This window comes from Pelobates fuscus, chromosome 6 (assembly GCF_036172605.1).
Source record: "Pelobates fuscus isolate aPelFus1 chromosome 6, aPelFus1.pri, whole genome shotgun sequence".
Taxonomy (NCBI): domain Eukaryota; kingdom Metazoa; phylum Chordata; class Amphibia; order Anura; family Pelobatidae; genus Pelobates; species Pelobates fuscus.
In genome coordinates this window covers 234,700,541-234,720,766 of record NC_086322.1, presented here as the reverse complement: position 1 = coordinate 234,720,766, position 20,226 = coordinate 234,700,541, and the positions used below count along the sequence as shown (strand labels likewise).

The window sequence follows — 20,226 nt, the reverse complement described above, 5'->3', positions numbered from 1 at the left end:
CAGCGGTGTATGCTAAAGAATCTGTGGAACTAAAATCGGCTACGCAAATACACGAACACCGCTGACCCTTACCGTCGCCTACACTTCGGTAAAAGTCGAAGTACGTTCGACAATTCGAACATACTGTTTTAATGTGCTATTTGCACGAACGGACCTGTTCGTGCCTTCCAATGGGACTTAGCCGTTTTTCTACAGGAAATTGACCGACCGCACAGCCCAAATCTATGGAACTGTTTTGGGCAGGAAAATGTGCTTGTGGTCGGTCATAAAGGACTTCCGGCTATCTTTTTATCTACTGGGGGGATTTGTATGATTTTTGAGAGTGTTTATGTTTAAAGTATGCTGAGTTTAAATATGTAATTTATGGAGATTGGATGTATGGTTTTAAAGTTAGAGGGTATGTGGAAAAACTGTATTTTTACTGTCTGTGATAATTATGTTAAACCATTGTGTAACATAATCGTATCACAGGCGGAGGGGAGGATTTTGTGTGTAAATGCTGGGAGTGTCTTTTGAAATGTACGTGTATGATTGGTTATTTTGTAACACCCTGTGGGTGGTCCTACCTAAGGGAAACTGTCATAAAGGAAGGTTCTTTGGTGCCATTAAACAGACCACTGCTTGACTCTCAACACGGAGCTCTGTCTCGTTCTTGGGGGGGATTCACTGTATGCTGTTAGAGACTGATTGCCAGGAGTGTAAGCTAATTATCTGCTTTTCTTGTTCATCTGCTAGCAGCTATTTGTGAGGTTCAAGTTCAGGAGGTGGAGTGCTATTTTGTATCCAGTTCGTGAGTTTGTTGTTCTGCAGTAGCTTGCCTGTATCTCTGGAAGGGGAAGATCTCCTAAACGGCGGTTTAAACCTTTTATGCCTGGGGGTGCCGTTACATGGTCCTTAAAGTCTTCATTTCAGATATCACTAGACGTGCTTGGGCTGTGTGAAGGGCACTATTCTGAGAGTGCTTCAGCAGCCTGAAATCAAGCTGGCATGCCATTTCAGTGGACGGGCCAGCTTACTTTCCACACAGGCCCGCCATCCCAAGTTTCACAAGAATAAATCAATTTTCCTTAGGGTCTGGAATTCATTCACCCTGGAGAACCAGACAATCCAAATTTTCCAAGGCTTATTCAGATAAACTTTGCAGGCTTTGAAAAAATGATATGGCCTTCACTGCCACCATTATCACAAAAAGCCTCCACCACTACATGGAATATCCCAGGACATACTTGAAAACAAGAGAAATCTCAATGTATCCTTCCTGGTAAAATATTTTATGAATCAATAAATAAATAAAATATCCACTGAGCCTTACCATATCCAACAACAAAGAGTGACAAACAATCATAGTGTCTTCTATACATGCTCTAGAGCGGCTTACTATCATCATTCCTACATGGAACAAGCTCACGTGAATTTTAATTTGTGTATCCCATGCTAACTAGATTAGAGTGGTCTTTTCTTTAAATAGTAAACTATGTTTAACTCTATTGAACATTGTATGTTGTTTTCTCTTAAAGGGACACTCCAGGCACCCAGACCACTTCTGCTCATTGGAGTGGTCTGGGTGCCAACTCCCACTACTCTTAACCCTGCAAGTGTAATTATTGCAGTTTTTTTATAAACTGCAATAATTACATTGCAGGGTTAACTCCACCTCTAGTGGCTGTCTACTAGACAGCCACTAGAGGTCACTTCCTGATTTATAGCAAAGATTTTCTTTGCTAGAGCGTCGCTCATTTCCTCATAGGAAAGCATTGAAAATCTTTTTCGAAGCTTTCCTATGGGGAGCGCTAATGCGCATGCGTGGCATTGCCGCGCATGCGCATTAGGTCTCCTCGGCCGGTGGGCGGGATCAGTCTCACCCACCGGCCGACAGAGACAGTAGGAGGAGCGGCGCGGAGGAGGAGACAGCAACGAGGGACATCGTCGCTGTCTCAGGGAAGTGACTGAAGGGGTTTACACCCCTTCAGTAACTGGGGATTGGGGGGTGGGAGGGAGAGGGAGAGGGAACCTCCAGTGCCAGGAAACCGGATTGTTTTCCTGGCACTGGAGTTTTCCTTTAAAGAAACTTTGTAACTAGCTCATTGCCTTGTATTAGAATTATGTTCTGCTGTTACTGTTTTTGCACTACTTTATCCGTTGGTTTCTTATGCTGATAGCATTCAGACACCAAAACACACTCTTCCTGTTTTGCATTATTATTATTATTATTTTATTTTTACAGCGCCATCAGATTCCGTAGCGCTGTACAATGGGTGGACCAACAGACATGTAATTGTAACCAGACAACTGGACGTACAGGAACCATGAGCTTACATATTAGAGGGAATGGGGTATAGTGACACAAAGGGTAAAAGTAGGGGTACGAACTAGGTTGTTAGAAAAGTATTAATTGAGGGCTTAGTAGGTCATTTTTGACAGTTGCAGGAGAGGAGTCATGGGGGGGATGAAAACCTGCTAACAGTTTAATTGATATGCTTTCTTGAAGAAGTGAGTTTTCAATGCATTAAACTCATATCTTTCCATATGACGGACCTTAAAATATTTTCTTTCAACATTAGAGGGGTTAAATATCTTCCCCCCCCAAAAAAAAGTTCCAAGGAGCTAGCAATGTTTGGCTCCTTTAAAGCATCAACAATATTCCTCGAAGAGACATGCTTTATAGTCCAGGACACATTGGCAAAGTCTTTTCCCTTTGTTCTAGTAGGTCATATAGTGGATTTAGCAATACACAATTGTTAAAGGCACTATCCTCAATGTACCCTATATGTTTTTTAATGTATATTTACCAAATTCTAAATTGCTGTTCTGTCCCATATCCTGGGGCATTGATAGGAAAGAGCATCCAGCTGTTCACATTTTGAGGGGCAGGGACACAGATTCTTCCATGCCAACACAGTAAGCAATATAAAATGAAAATCCAGCACTCCTTATAATTTAAAATGAGATCCCTTTATTGGCAACCCAAAACCATTTTGGCTATGCCTTTTTTAAAGCAGTATTAAAAAAGACCCATGCTTGAAAAAGACACATAGCAGATGTGTTATTATTTAAAATTATAGAGAGTGCTGGGCGTTGTTTTTTTCTTTTCCATATCCGGGGGCTGTCTGAATGGTTTCCAGGAAGGGGCATTCGTTTTATAGGATTTTAATTTAAACTTGGTCATTCTACTTGTACAAACTTCGAAAAAATGTAATTTCCAGAAGTTACCTGGCTTACATATCCTGCAGGACTGATCATATGTTATACATTCCTTTCACATGCTACTAAATCATACTCCTTTATAGATTTGTTTCCCATTATCACACTACCCTAGTCAGAGTGAGTGAACGCTCGCCTGTACTGGATTTTATTTATTGAAGATTGTGTGGGAGTACATGTAAAATGCGCCTCTCCGTCATGATGGCCAGACTCCGCCTCCCATTTTACAACACTTTTACTCTCCTGTTAATCACTTTTTGCCAGCATTTAACTCTCTAACACTGAAGACACACCCAAATCTCTCAATAGAGAAATATATTTGTTATTCCAAAATCTGGACATCTGCCCGCATCATTGTGGTGGTTATAGAACATTTTTACAAGGTTTTGGTGAGATGTCTTCAGCTCTGCCTCCCTAAACGACACTTTTAGAGACTGGGGCGGAATGGGACACATGGTGGGGCTGGGGAGGAAATGAGACACACAGAGGGGTGAAGAGTGAATGAGACACACAGAGGGGGCTGTTAGAAAAGATACACATAGAGGTGCTGGGGCAGAATAAAGTGACACACAGAGGGGCTGGGGGGAAGACACAAAGCGGGTCTGGTGAAGGTGTAAAACACAAAGAGTAAAGGGAGGATAGGATACACTAAAGAGGGTAAGACATGCAACAGATGGGATGTGTGTCAGTGTATGTCTGTGCACCTGCATGTGTGTCAGTGTTTGTGTCTGTACATCTGCATTTCTGGCAGTGTTTGTATCTGTGTTTACGTGTATCTGCGTGTGTGTCAGTGTTAGCTTCTGAGTATCTGTGTATCAAGATGTGTGCTAGTGTGTGCTTCTGTGTCTGTGTATCTGCATGTGTGCCAGTATTTGCTTATGTGTGTCTGTGTATATGCATGTGTGTCAGTGTTTGTATCTGTATATCTGTGCATCTGCAGCAGTGTTTGTATCTGTGTATCTGCATGTGTGCCACTGTGTGTCTGTGTATCTGAATGTGTGTAAGTGTTTGTATATGTGTGTCTTTGCATCTGCATTTCTGGCATTGTTTGTAACTGTGTTTCTGTGTATCTGCGTGTCTGTGCATCTGCATGTGTGACAGTGTTTGCCTCTGTGTGTCTGTATCTGTATGTATGAGTGTTTGTATCTGTGCTTTAGCATGTGTGTCAGTGTGTGTATCTGTGTATCTGCATTGTATTTACTAATATGCCTGGGGTAGAGGAGAAGCAGGGAGCCTGGGACTGAGAAAAATGTATGAATTTGAAATAGCTGCAACTATATTAATTACTAATATTGTGTTAATACAAGGGGTACAATTTATGGAAACTGGTTGTCAAGGGGTACACAAGTGAAAAAATGTTGGCTCTTTTCTAGGCTAAAGAGGAGAAAGACGTATAATTACAGCTAGAAGTCAAAAATGCTTGCACAGGCCCTGTCTGTGTGGCACACCTAAATTTCTGCCGGCCGCCAAGTCTGACACCAGCCAGCCACAGCAGTCAGTCTGATGGCCCCCACTGCAGCCAGCAAAAATAATTAAGGTGAGAGGAGCCAACTTGGGCTGGGTATCATAGAGTTGTGTTATATTACTATATTGTGGAAATAGGAACCAGAGTGTTAGAGATACCCTCCTCCAGGGCCCATTAGTCTCCAATGTATTCCCTAATGGGGCCTGGAGGAGACTTTTTCTAACAGAGACACTCTAAAAGACACTGAGAGGGGAGCTGCTAGAAAGACACCTACAGGGTCCATTACACTCAATTGTAGTTTCTGATGGAGCCTGGAGGGGACTCTTTCTAACAGGAGATTCTCTATTGGATACTGATACACTATGTGAGAGACCCCCTGCAGGGCCCATTATTATTTCTGGCATTTATAAGGTGCTGTGTGACGTATTATTGGTGCAATCTGGTGATGTGGGCCTGTGGCCACTTTCTGGTGCTGTAGCTGGTGCTGTGAGTGTCTCCTAGTACTTTGGCAACTGTTGTGCATGCTACCTGCTGTGACAATAGCTTTGTGCACAGTCTGGTGCTGTGGCAAGTAAAATATGGTACTGTGGGTGCAATCTGGTGAAAAATGCTGTGGGTGCAATCTGGTGTTGTGCATGCCACCTTCTGCTTTGGCTAAATGTAACACCAAATGCAGATTCTACCTTTTTTTTTTTTAATAATTCAGTTATAGTTCCTTGATCACGGGTGTATAACTAATGGGGTGCATTAAACAGTGTTAACATTAAATTATTATTATTATATCATGTTTTTCAACCCTTTGCATGCCTGAGCTTTATGCAATAATGACTATGCCCCTCCCCTTTGTGACACTGTCAAAGAGGCAGAGCATTTTTGTCATTACCATTATACAATTCCACCATCTGAATAATTTCTGCGGACGCCCAAGCATGCACCAAGCCCTATGCCAAGTATAGTATATATAAATCTAGTAATAAATGATTGAGTGAAGAAAAAACCAAAACAAAAAAAAAACGCAGGGATAGGCAACCTTCGGCACTGCATATGTTTTGGACTACACATCCCATGATGCTTTGCCAACATTATGGCTGTAAGAGCATTGTGGGAGATGTAGTTCACAACATCTGGAGCGCCAAAGGTTGCCTATCCCTGTCCTAACGTATCATTAGTACTAGCTCCTATCCTGGCTTCACCATCTAAGAAAGTAAACATCTGAAGAACTGTGCATGGGCAACTGTGAATAATGCTGGCCATTGAGGTTGTCAGGTTGACATGTCCCCAATCCATTTCATGTTTGTCCACTCTTTTAGGTGGGCCTACTCTTCATCATTGCTCCTTCTGGTCCACCCTCAATCCCACTTCATACTTTCCAGTGTTGGGAAGATTTGACTTCCTATTCCTTCTCCATTGCTGTCTCTGTCCTTGTAGACCAAAAGCATTTTCCATAAATCTCACAGAAATATTTTTCTGTGTTGGTCTTCCCTCACTTTCTTTGTATACTATTTAGTATGCTGCGTCAAGGAGTTCAGTCCCCCAACTGCTTGCATTTGTTTTAACCTTTATGTTCAATTCCCATAATGGCTGTTGCTACATAGTAAAAACATTTAAATATAGTTGGTAAATATAAAAGAATACACGTATCATTCTAATGAGAAAATCTTCTTCCAGCCATATGACTCAATAAACAATGATAAATGGGGAATGCAAGGTATTTTTTTCAAGATATGAAAAAGGTCAAGATATGCTGATGCAATTCGTGCACACACATTCAGTGCCATTTCCATTATAAAGTACTTTGTTCAGTAAGTGAAGTGATGAGTGATGAATGGTTACGGTAACATGGTTATCTTATAATCTAATCAGGGTGATACTTCAAGCTGAAGTTAAAGGAACATGCCAAGCATCTTTACCACTACAGCACCGGTTCCCCTCCAATTAAAGTATTTTAGAATAGCTTGGCTTCTTACCTCCCCATCTCTCTAGGGAGTCAGAAAGCTGATCACTCCAGCTAATGAGCCAATAACTGCACTATCAGGCTTGGTTCAGGAAGAGAACTTCAGGCTCTCATTGAGGTAGGGAGCCACGCTCAGAAGAAGCCAGGAAATATGTCAAATCATTCTAATACAGTTTGGCTGCCTATATTAAAGGCATCAAGGCACTGCACACTGTGCTAGTTATGGTGCTTGAAAGGTTTCATCAATTCTATTTTAAATTAATTGCATGGATAATGTATTAAAAGCATACAAAACCATATATGTATTTAAAAATATGATTGCCTTTAAAATAATTTGTCTTTAACTTCAGCCTTTTTTCCTTTTCCACTAATTCCCTCTCCTTGTTTTCTTTCTATTCAATTTCCTAACTCTCATTCTCTTCTGTCTGTTTTTATCTTTCACCTGTAATCTTCTATTTATACTTAAACACACTAACATAATTATAAACATGGGCCTCAATTTAATAAGCTTTCCAAAATGATCCAATACTGTTGGAAAACTTTCCAATGATTTGTCTACAAAAAATTCTGATAGACTTTAATTGCGAGTTCTGTAGATAAATCATTTGGACCATTTTCTAACAGTATTGAATCATTTGGAAAGCCTATTTAATCAAGGCCATGATTTCTGTAATGTTACATTATTTTATTGTCAATGCTTAAAAGAACACTACAGCAGGAGGCGGAGCCTAACCATCCATGGAGAAAGACGTGTGAGCCCTTTGCTCCCGCGGGCACTCTATCCGCAACCATCTGAGCCCACAAGCACTACCCTAGAACCCACCAGACATCGGAAGTACCCCAAGCCCACCTCAACCATGGGAGGAATAAAAAAAAAAAAAAGACTTACCTCAGTCCGAGGCCTTGGTGTTCTGCATACACAGGGAACAAGGGCGGCCGTCCGCATCACAAGGCTGCGACTCAGAGTCAGACGGCAGTGACGCCGGGGAAGGCACTGAAGCCCCCTTCACCAAATCCGACATGCGCAGGCTCCTACGGGAGGCCACCAACGACATCAAGGCCTACACCGCCGCGGAACTGGAGAAACACATCTCGCGCCTAAGGGAGGACCTGGACTCGCTCGCCTCCCGCACATCACAGGCCGAAGTACACATGGAAGGCCTACTTGATAAAACAAGCACACACGAGAGGGACCTTGCTCTGGCATATGATAAAATTATTCAACTAGAAGACGGCGTGCAGGATTTAAATAATCGCTCCCACAGAAATTACACCCGGATAAGGGGCTTGCCAGAGACCATCACGGCGGACGCGATAACCCCGACCCTGACAGACCTATCCTGCTCACTCGCGCCAGAGGCCTCCACCCAGGAGCTCGCGATCGAAAGAGCTCACCGAGCCTTGTGCCCACCAGCCCTTAACCCCACGGCACCCAGGGACATGATAGTCTGGATGCTGCACTTCACTGTGAAGGAGAAACTAATGGTAGCAACCAGAGATAACCCACCCAACCTGCAAGATCACACACTTCAATTCTTTCAGGACCAAGCCCTATCTACCCTGCGCAAACTGCGGGAATTGAAACTGCTTACCACGGCCCCAAATCAACAAGGCTGGAGATATATGTGGGGACACCCCTTCAAACGCCAAATGCCAAGGAAGAGACCCCCTCCTAAACAGAGCGAACTCACCCAAACTTCCACCTACACAGGGGCCCACGCAGGACAAGGAACTCTCCGGTGAACGGCCGACATCACCATCTGGGCTCTCTAAGGTTACGCACCAGTTTATCCCGCTAAACCTTTAGCTGGGAGCTTCTAACTACCACAGAACAGATTTATTTATTTAGAAAGGTCTCAGCGCTGTATGTAAAGTGACAGTTTACAATTAAGTCTATCAGACGTGTGGGGCCATATACCACCCCCAACTACAAAGGTTCAGAACGGCTTAACATTGCCTCACCGATCTACACCCATATACGGGGTACAAGCCGCACACAGTGCCCCAGTGCATAACTGGTCAAACTGAAGTATATCCCTATTGGAAATGAAGGCTAGCGTCTACCATTACGCCTGTCCAACGCTTAGGGGCCATACACAACCCCCAGACTCCACAGGCTAGAATTACCCCAAACCACCTAAATGATATAAACCCAATTGTGGGATAAATGCTGCAATCAGCAAGCTGACATGTCACTTACATAAGAACCACACACTGCCTCCAACCGCAGCTAACCAGAACCGCTCACTATTACCCGTATAACGCATGGCAACGTACAGGACAGACCCTATAGTCCATATTTACACCGGTGACACGCACAGGGGCCCCCACACAGTCCCCAGCCATCACCGGCTGGAACAGCCCAACCTTGTCCACCTGCCATAGACCCAGATTACAGACAGAAACCACAATACACAAATTTGCCTGCAATGCAAATAGGGAATACACATACTACCGCCAGTCAAGATCGCACTAAACTTTTTAAGAACATCTGAACACGAACTACCTGAACTACAGCTAGACATCCCAGGCCACAATTGAGCCTAGAAAGTCTATGAGGACTATAAACACTGCCCTCTGATGCAATTGGTGTGACCAGCTTACAAATGGCCAAAAACTAAACCCCCACATGGGTGACAGATATGGCTGCCCACAAAGACACTGCTAAAACATAAAGGGATCCTTCATCACTTACTGGCTCACAGGCACTAACCCTAGGCTGCCCTTTAGCACACCAATACTGGACTGGAATAAGTGTGTATACTATGATATCCGAATGTATTTCCTTCTGTGTTTCAACATTAAAAGGGCGACCCTTCTGCTTTTACACCTCCTGCAGCCCAACCGTACCCCCCTGATCCACGCACACTAATACGAATCTGAACATCTACGACGAACACAGACATGACTACCATGCTCCCCTAACCTCATTCCTCACCCCCTCGATGCCACCAAGGCATCTATACACGATGTCCGGGGGCGCACGACGGAGCCTAGTGGCCTCGCACCACTCTGCCCCACACCCTGGCTACGTCCTTTCCCCTTACAACCGAACCGACACCACCCACCACTCAACTCTACACCACCTGTCCCCCACACACCCTCCATCCCGGAGGATCTCCACCCCCCAAGACTTGGCAAGTAAAACATAAGACCAAGCCGCTTACCCCACCCCCCTTTTTATTTTTTTCTCTTCTCTCCTTTTTTCTTCCCCTTCTCCCCCTGCGCCCCCCCCCTCCCCCCCACCGGGAAAACACTCTCCCCTTGAAACAAAAACCCAGGCCCCCACCGACACCCTGAGACCACTATGTCTAGCTGAAATGTATGTCCATAAAATGTAAAGGCCTAAACAACCCTAGCAAATGCCACCAACTCCTATGATGGGCCAACCAAAAGAGAGCAGACATCTTATAACTCCAAGAAACCCACTACACCCAACATAAACTGTTCCCTCTCCTCATCCAACATTACAACAGATGCCATTTAGCAAACCCCCCCTCATGAAAGCAGAATGGAGTAGCAATACTACTGCATAAATCCTGCCCATTGAGCATCCAACAGACTATTGCAGACTCACAAGGCAGATACATAACGATCACTGGACACTCGGGACCCTAAAAATACGTGATCACATCAGTTTATGCACCCAACGCACCATGTGCCACCTTTTGGCAGACCCTTCAAGCCCCCCTGGCACTCTTTCCCTCCCACCACCAGATAATAGGAGGCGATTATAATGCCACCCCCTCACCATCCATGGACAGAAAACGCCCCACAATTTGGGGACGTAACGTCGTCCCCCCACCTCCAAAGTGGACATATTGTTAAACTCCTTTATGGTGAAAACGCCCCTGCTAGACCTCTGGACTTCACCTTCTTCTCCCACCCTCATCAATCCCACTCGAGAATCGATATCTTCCTGGTCTCCCCTTTACCTCATGCCCTCAACCCTCTCATCTATAGGTTCCATCACATGGTCGGACCACGCCAAAATTAACCTTAAAATAGACCTTCCCAACACGGTGCGACCATGGACGTGGCGCCTGAACCCTACACTCCTGCATAACCCACAAAAGAGAGAATCCATCCAACACGCGATCACAGACTACTTCACCCTCAACCAAGGCTCAGTCTCTTCCGAGAGCAACCTCTGGGCTGCACACAAGACAGTCCTTTGAGGCACCATAATAAGCATAGCAACAGCCCACAAAAACCAACAACTAGCCAACCTAGAGTGCAATCTCCAAGAACTGCGTCTCTTGGAGGTCAAACTCAAACAAAACCCCACCCCAGACCTACACTCCCAAATCGCAAATTGTAAAAAATAAATCAAAGACTACAATCAAAGGCCAGAGACTCCGCCAAAGCACAACAGTGGACCAAACAGCGAGAAATCTAATAAAGCCGACACCCTCTTGGCCCGTAGACTGAACAAAGGACGTCCCACAAGCAGATATGATTCACGACCCCAACGGGCTCCTCTGCGACCAACCACAACGTATTGCTGAAATATTCCAACAATACTTCACCACACTCTACGACCACAATCCACAAGCACGACGGGAAACCGACACGATCGCAAACCTCACCAACCAATACTTGCCTCCATCCAACTCCCTGCCCTATCCGCCACCGCAGCTATGACATTAGCAGCACCGATCACCCTAGAGGAGATAGCCAAAACCCTGAAACCCAAAAAGACACCCGGCCCGGATCGCTTTACCAGCTGTTAAGACACTCCCGGCATAAAGGAGTGAAACTGCCATTTAGTCGATCTTCTCCCTTTTAGAGACGCAGGCACAGTTACTGTAGACTGCCAAACTCCCGAACTGAATACAAGGGAATGCTCCAAACTTCTGAACGGAGAATCATGCGAACACCTTCTATCCTGGAACAGGCAAAAGAATACTCCAAAGTAGAAATCCCCCCAAACACGAGACCAAACTCCGTCTTGAGGGTAAAACAGGAATCTGATTTATTGAGGGCTACATGCCCAGTATTTATGCAGGTCTCCCACCTGGTGGACACACCCCTAGGGGACCAGATGGAAGACAGTGGCTCAGGCATAAACCCTCCCCTTGGTACAAGCAAACCCCTCCTCTCTATCCATTTTAAATGATACAGTAAAAATACATAAAATTCCATAACTGTAAAACTACCGAATGTATTCAGTACATATAACGTATCCCCAGATAGCCTAGATCTGAGTGCACATTATTACCGAATGGCGCTCAGATCCAATACACACAGTTCAATCGCCATGGAGCCAAAGTCTTTCACACTGTTCTTTCCGTATACGAAGGGCTCCATGGGATGGCTATCTGGGTTAAATTCATTCATGAAATAAAAGTCCCGAACGGACCGGTGTACGTATGCCGGATGACAAAGAATGGAGGTCGGCGGTTTCAGCGGTGTTCGGGAGAAAAAGTGTCAGTTTTGGGTTCCATAGGTTTGGCGACGAACACCGCTGTGTATTCGTGCATCTAAGATGGCCGCCGCCTCGTGGTCAGCATACGAACGACAACCACCCAGCATACAGTTTCAATTAAGAGGTGTCTGCGGTTAACCACAACGTTCGAATTGGGGCCAATAGGTTAACCAGCAGCACACTACTCTTCTGGGTGGCCAGCCGTTCAGCAGTTTGTTCGGTAGATTAACAAATAAACGAATGGGGAAGTACGGACAGACAATTACACAAATCCACACAAATCAACTGGGATAGCACTATAGTTCCAAGACAGAGGGATCTGTCACACCGGCCTTTACTACAAGACCTTTAATGCCACACTACTCCCCCATTTGCCCAACCTCTTTAACACTATCCTGGAAGGAGAACCCTTCCCAGCAGACATGCTACGAGCAAATATTTGCCTGCTCCCCAAACCCAACAAAACGCACCTAGAACCTGGGCACTTCCGCCTGATCTCGCTTCTCAATGTGGACATCAAATTGTTCACAAAGATCCTACCTGAAAGCTTGAACCCGTTTCTAACAAAACTAATCAATCCCGACCAAGTCGGTTTCATCCCCACACGGCAGGCGTGCGATAACATAAGGCGCACCTTTGATCTCATATGGGTAGCAAACAACAGACCCCGACGCTAGTACTGTTGCTCGATGCCGAGAAGGCGTTCGACCAACTATTATGGCCATTCCTATTTGGGGCACTGACGGCAAACCTACTTCTCCCACTCACCCACCCACCCTCTTTTCAAATATATAACGGCACGCAACAAGGATGCCCACTGTCCCCTGTCCTCTTTGCCCTCTCCCTGGGACCCCTTCTGCAGGCCATTAGGACCAACCCAAACATCACAGGTATCCAACTCCGAAACGAGGAATTCAAAACGGCCGCATATGCGGACAACCTTTCTTTTTTTTTTTTTTTTTTTTTTAATTCTTTATTTTTGTTTGTGCATGAAATAACAATAGAGCCTGCAGCGCCACAACAGCGTCTGCTAGCGTTTTGTCAGCATTTCAACATGTGGCAGTTTAAACAGCACAATATTTTAGTTTTAAACATGAGAGTAACAAGACAGGAAAATAACGTTTCAATACATATAACAAAGTGGTGTGTACTGTATGGTATGTGTGGCCATGTGACTATTTGGTAGCGTTTTTAGTGCCTGTGTGGTAGGTTGCTATAATCAATGAAAGAGTTGGTGCGTCCTAGGGAGATTCATGTTGTGAGGACTGTCTAGCCGTGTATGATACGTCTAAATGCGCTGAGGTGTCTAGCTTCGAGGCGCATAGTCTCGCATGATTCCGTCGTCCGAGGGCGTACGTGTCATATTTGTGACTTTTATCATGTCTGACCATGAGAGCTGATGTCAATGTCAAACGGTAATTAGCGGCTGCCTTATAAGCGGCAGTAGGTTCAAGAGGGGTGCCTAAGTGTCTCCATTGCGTGAGGATGGTGGCAGTGCTACGGCTGAGTGGCGCTTAAAACATATAATACATCAAAATACAAATGAAATACAAGTAATAAATAACCTGTTTAGCGCTTTCAGTGCCTATGTGGTTATATAAAATAATATTAACAAGCGTAGACCGCAGATGATTAACAGGTACAGTATTTGCTAGGCAATGCATGTTTCCTGGCTAACTAGGCTGATAGTTAAGGTTACGTGCAGGTAACATTCTGTTCACTGTTTATGTGATGCATGCTTTAAGTATTTGCACTAATGACTTGTTTAAGCAATAGTAGTAGCAGGATCAGCGTTGTAGGCAGATAAGCTAGTGTAAACAGTAGTGTCTTGAAAGGCTTAACAGGGCCTTTGTGTGGAACTGTCAGTGTGTAAGATTTAAACATGTAATAAGGGAGTAAACAATCATACAGCTTTAGTCTGGTAAGCTTTGCGTTGTGTGGGTGTACTGCGTTTGCCTAGCAGTGTGATTGCCCCCCAAAAAAAAAGTGATTTTAAGACGGTTTGTATAGGCGCTTCTGTTTGCTGCTCTCAGGAATGGACGGCTGCTTAGGACTCATAATATAATCAGCTAGCAAGGTATTAACATGTATAACATAAATAGCATAATATAAGATACCACTGGAGTTAAGTTTGAACAGAAATTATAACATTACAGTTTAAGGGTTAATGTTGGCATGGTAGCATCGTAGGTGAGAGACATGCATTTGTTATCAGAGTCCAGGTATTTAGCTGTAGTGGTGATTGGTGTCATACCAGGCTAAGTATACCCTTGTGCGGCAATATGATAAGTGCTTCAGCCTATGCCCAAACTCGGTAAGTCCCAGTTGCTGCCATGAATAGTCCCACCTTTGTTGCCCCTGGGCATGGTGTCACTGCGTCGGGAGGCAGCTCCGGTAGAGCCCTGTGAGAGATGCAGCGGTACAGTCACCGGTTTTGTAGCGTCGGCTGTAAAGCGTGGAAACATGTGACACTGAATGCCGTGATTTCGGCCGGGTGAGAGGGTCAGTGGATGTGATGGAAGTCGCCTGTGCGAGTCAGCAGTCTGGGGCAGAGTCGGTGGGCCTGCTCTGAGGGTGCCCTGAGGTGTGCGCCATCGCTTGTTCGCCGGTTGTGCAGTGTGGGCAGCGGGCAGTTGCGTCATTCTGTGCCGGCTGCTGAGGCTCTGGTATGATGGGGTCTTGTTAGGTGTCGCTTGCGTAGTGTCCTCATTTTGGTGCTGCTGCTTGTGGGAGCTCGCGCCCGTGAGACTTGGTACCTTTTTCCGCCTTGAGGACCGCTGGAACCTGCGCTGCCGGACGGCTGCCTTGGAGGCTCGTGGGGGGTGCCTGTAATGGCTGCGTAGTGTCGCTGGCCGGATCCAGGCAGCCACCCATTTTTCAGCTTGGCGGTAAGTTGCTCCTCTGCTGTGCAGAATGTCCCAGAAACTTTTGCAGGTCCGGTCGAACGTCCCCTGGGGCGGCGTGAAAGGCTTGCTGTGGGTGCTCTGTTCATGGGGTTTGTGCTGGGCGGCCATTTTGGTCTGGCTTTGGAGGTCCTTTGTCCCTGTGTGCCGCGTGGTTAGGGTGTCCGCTCTCCTTTTCGGTCGGCTCGACCAGCGGGGACCGGGATAACCCCCACCGGTCCGGGGGGGGGGGGGAGGGAGGTAGGCTGTAGGTAAATCGCTTAAGGGTCTCGGCGCCAAGGAGAGCTGCCGTCTCCTTCTAGCTCCAGTCCCAGTAGGCCGCATTTGAAGCTTTGCACTCCTGTCTCTGATGGGTCTCGGGGTGGCGTCATTCGATTTAGCGGGGCACCCCTGAGGTCGGTGGTGCACCCTGGATGGTCTTTGGGCCATATATCCCCCACTTTTTCCCCGTTTTTTGCCCGCCTGACAGGAGCTCATGCCAGGTACGTCTGTTCGGCTTGGTGTCCAGGCTCCGCCCCCGCGGACAACCTTTCAACTGACTATCACCGATCCCCTCCAGTCCCTTCCCCCGCTGTTAGAAGCACTACACGCCTGCGCAGCAGTCTCAGGACACAAACTAAATATTGAAAAAACAGAAGTCCTGCCCTTAAATCTCACCACGAGGCAAATCTCAAACCTCAAAAACACGTATCCCTTTGACTTGCAGCCTAATGATATCCGTTACCTAGGCACCCGCCTTCCGGCCGACCTATCCCAATGCTACCAGCTAAATTACACACCCCTGCTCCAAAAAGCCAACCAGGACCTACAATCCTGGACGGGGCTCTCAATCTCGTGGATGGGGAGACTAGCCTCCATAAAGATGAACTTGCTCCCCAGGTTCCTGTACTTATTCCAGGCTTTACCAATCATAATATCGATACTGGACTTCAAAACCCTGCAAACATCTGTGGACAAATTTATCTGGGCCAACAAACGAACCACAATCAAAAGGTCGACCATATACGTCCCGAACAGGGCAGGGGGTCTAGGGCTCCCCAACTTCATCCAGTACTTCCACTCTCCCAGCTCACGCAAGTACAACACCTACACACACCTTACGGACTAAAACAATGGGTCAACCTGGAACACGTAGTCTTCGGCAGAGACTTCCCTTCTCTATACATTTGGGTACCCACAGACACCCAATGCCCACAACGACCCCGGTCCTCCACACCTCCATAAAATTCTGGGATAAAATAACTACCAAACACTCCCTCATATCCACACCCTCCCCACTCACGCCGGTCCTACGCAATGCACTCTTCCCACCGGGCATGTCCCCCGAACACGCTTGCTTTGAAAACAACGATCTAGTGAGACTACACCAATATTTCCGGAATCAACAATTGATTCCATTTTCAGAACTCCCACAAACCACCCCACTCACAACTTTTGACCACTTTAGAGATTTGCAAGTCCGAAGCCTCTTGGAGGTCCCTACTAACAAAAAAGCGGGCACCAGCACGCTGACCTACCTTGAAAAAACAAGCATACAAACACCAATCCAAACAGGACAGATCACCACTCTATACTCCCTCATCACAACCACATCCGCCGAGAATGCACTATCCTACATGTCGGCTTGGGAAAGGGACCTGGGACCAGCCGAAGACCAATCAACCTGGAAGGACATATGGGAGGCCACCGCCACATTAACTATATGTGTAAACCACAAAGAACAGGCATACAAGACCCTCTTTTGGTGGTACCTCACCCCCCTGAGACTAAAACAAATGGGGAAAAAGAAACTGACTTGTGCTGGAAGGGATGTGGATCCAAGGGAACCTATTACCACTCTTGGTGGGAATGCAAGCAGCTGACACAATTATGGTCACAAATAGCACGCCTAGTATCCAAGGCCCTACACACCAACATACCACTAGACCCATGGGTATGGCTCCTCTCCAAACCACTCGTCAACACTCCAAGGGCAAAAAACAACTCAAGTTATTTACAGTGTATAAAGCCAAATATGGTGTATTTACAGTGTTCCTTTAAATGGCAAGATCATTAGATTCAAAATACCTCTGTTTCCTGTTACCTGTGATGCAAGAGCCAGTGTCAATTCATGATACCAAGAAGGGATAAGAGCAATTCGGCCAGGCCATATCCCACTTAATCGTTTTGGGGTTTTTTTTTGCACAGCCTTATGAGAAAACTGAAACCCATTGATGTGACCTCAGCCTAAAGAAGTGGACTTTAGGCGGAAGGAAATCCTCTGTTTTTGTGAACACGCTTGAAAAAAGAGTGACTGCATTACCATAGAGGCCATGGTGCCTGGAGTGTCCTTTAAATGAATTTCAGCCTTACCTTAAAGATACCAATCCAATCTTTTCTTCCAGGCTGGAATGGTTCTGTGTAAGTATAACAGCACGAAATATCAGTATTAATTTTGTACCACTTCTGCACATTGTTGAAGATGATCAGAGAGAAGTTTGTATTCGTAGGTACAACAATAGATGTTGGAGGGGATTCCATAGTTATATGCACATAAGGGAGGTCTGCAAGGTATACAATAAGTAGTTAACATAATTTTACAGGTGTATAGTCATAAGTATATACGTGCACATAGAGGTTTCAGAGTATCTGTATAAAGTATATCTGAGAGTGCATATCGCTAAGTTGGATTTGTAGCCTGCATAAGTGTCAAGAGATCACTGGCTTTGGATTAGATGTGTTTTAACGGATATCTACTGCATGCAATGTTCATTATAATGTAGCACTGTAATATGCATTTTCCACACATGTTATAAGTTAGTAAATTGTTACAAAAGATGTCTCCACAAGGTCTGATAATATCTATAAATCTGAAAAATAAAAATATACCAAGTACTGCTCAAACACAGACTCACACAGACAGATATACAAATATATTTTCTTTTAAGACAAGAAGGCACTCTTTGTAATCAAGACTTACCTAAAGCACAAAAAAACACATTCACGTACTAGGAAAATGGCACTGAAAAGAAACTGAAAGCTAATCACGGGATTTACTTAAATAGCTTTCTATTTGTGCGTATGACATCTGAAAGGGAACTGTTATTAAAGATTCAGTGCCTCCTAGAGGTCAGCTGAGGAACCACTGAGTCATGCTGGTGGTAATGTGAGCTAATTCTGCTATTATTTCATCATATATTGATATAAGTCAACAAATACCACAGAAATTATTAAAGAGTGTAATACCAAAAGAGATGTATACAAAAGGTCGAATTGACCAAAAAATAAATAAAGTGAATTTGATTCAATTTGGGAAAAGATTCAGTTAGACATTTGTTCACTAAAGTGACAATTTCCAATACAATGTAAATGTCTAAATTTAGGCCAAAATAGCATAATAAAAATAAAAAAAAAACTCTGCTTTCAGTTTAGCAATTTTGACCTTAATTTTACAAATTCACTTGGGATTTTGGGCAATTCCCAAATTAGTTATTGAACCTGCATGTAGGAGCATTGCTAGCATCAGAAACACCCAGGGCTTAAGCCTGTAAATTAGACATGTGCAATTCGTTTCGGTCCAAATATGAATTGGGACGAATTTCGGGAAATTCGGACATTCGGGTACTTCCGAATGTCCGAATTGCCGAAATGCAGAGGTCCCGAAGTTCCGAAATTACCGAATTTCCGAAGTGTCGAAGTGCTGAAGCACAGTATTGCCTAAGTACTAATATACTTATACAGTGAAAGAAGAAGAATGTTACATTGTATACAAATTTAAATAAAAAGTATACAAACATAGCCAGGATTCAGCTGTAAGCATTTGCAACACTTACAACAATCAAGTAACATACATTCATATAAAATGTAAGTTACTTAGCCTGTCAGTGTAATGACAGGAATGAATAAGTAGATAACTCCCTAATTCCCACGATATTAGGGAGCTATCTACTAAAAGGCTGAAAGACCTAAATTGGTCTTTCAGCCAAATTTACTAATACTAAGTAAAGATTACTTAGTATTAGTAAATTATGCCCCTACTCGCAATACCGCAAGTAGGGAAATGTCTATTAAACCTATTGCCCCCCCCCCCAGCCCCCACCCCTGAGCGGCGGGTGGGGGCCCTAAATCAGAATAAGGGACCCAATGTCCTCCCCCCTGGCCCTCACCCCTGAGCAGTGGGTGGGAGCCCTAAATTATAATAGGGGGGACCCTAATGTCCTCCCCACTGCCCCCCCCCACCCCTGAGCGGTGGGTGGGGACCCTAAAGTAAAATAAGTGGGGGGACCTAATGTCCTCCTCGCTGGCCCTCACCCCTGAGCGGTGGGTGGGGGCTCTAAATACTAATAAAGGGGGAGGGACCTAATGTCCTCCTCCCTGGCCCCCACCCCTGAGCGGCGGGGGGACCCTATTTTTTTTTTTTAACAGTGAGCAGCCACAGGCTGCTCACTGTTTACTAGACATGCCCCTACTCGCGGTATAGCGAGTAGGGGCAAAATTTACTAATACTACCGTGGGAATTAGGGAGTTATCTACTAAGCGGCTGCAAGAGAAGTCCCAAAGTCCCGAAATGCCGGAGTTTCAGAAATTCCGAAGTGTTGAAGTGCCGAAGTCCCGAAATGCGAAAATCCCGAATTTCAGAATGCCGAACCGAACCGAAAATTTTCCCCATGCACATGCCTACTGAAAATAATTTGTGACTCCTTTCAAATGCCACCCATTCAGTGGTGTATTTAGGATTTGTGCTGCCCTAGGCAGGACGGTGCTCGGGCACCCCCCTTATTTAAATTTTCCCCACCCCTTCCTGTCAAGGCCGCACTTTAACTGACAGATGCTCACTCACTGGCAGACCCACACACTCACTGACACACGCACACTCACTGACAGACGCACACACTCATTGACAGACACACACTCTCATATACACTGACAAATGGTGACATGCACACACACTCACTGATTTGACACACTGATAGACAGACACACACTATTGAAAATACAAGGAAAAAAGACAGGAAAGGGCTGTGCCACATATAATAAAAAAAAAAGATAAAATAAGAACAAAAAATACTATGAGTCTTGTTCCACCTGTGCAAACAGTCACATACAAAAGTATCTCTTATTAAAAGAGTAGGTTCAGCTGTAGTTCCTAGGTTCTTTTTGCTTGGGAGATGTGGAAGGTCTAGGTGTCTTTGGTCTCCGTGTGTGGGCAAAGAAGAGACAAAGAAAACCGGATGCAATATGTCAAGACTTAGTAAGCCATATAAGGGTAATAATGATATTGCACTCACATATACGG

At 45.1% G+C, this 20,226-nt stretch overlaps 1 protein-coding gene across 4 annotated transcripts in view; it reads right to left on the bottom strand.

The window, feature by feature from the left end:
• The window catches only part of CALCOCO2 (calcium binding and coiled-coil domain 2), a 161,882-nt gene that overhangs the window by 128,882 nt on the left and 12,774 nt on the right, over nucleotides 1-20,226 (bottom strand). Inside the window, exons 1-2 of one of the 4 annotated variants that reach the window (XM_063458886.1) lie at nucleotides 17,911-18,067; nucleotides 17,304-17,494 (exon numbers count right to left, since the gene is read on the bottom strand). In XM_063458886.1, the coding sequence (XP_063314956.1) occupies nucleotides 17,304-17,471 (168 nt within the window). In that variant the 5' untranslated portion in view covers nucleotides 17,472-17,494; nucleotides 17,911-18,067. Of the gene's footprint in view, nucleotides 1-17,303; nucleotides 17,495-17,910; nucleotides 18,068-20,226 lie in introns of those variants that run through there. The other 3 variants (XM_063458885.1, XM_063458882.1, XM_063458883.1) reach the window with 3 other exon arrangements.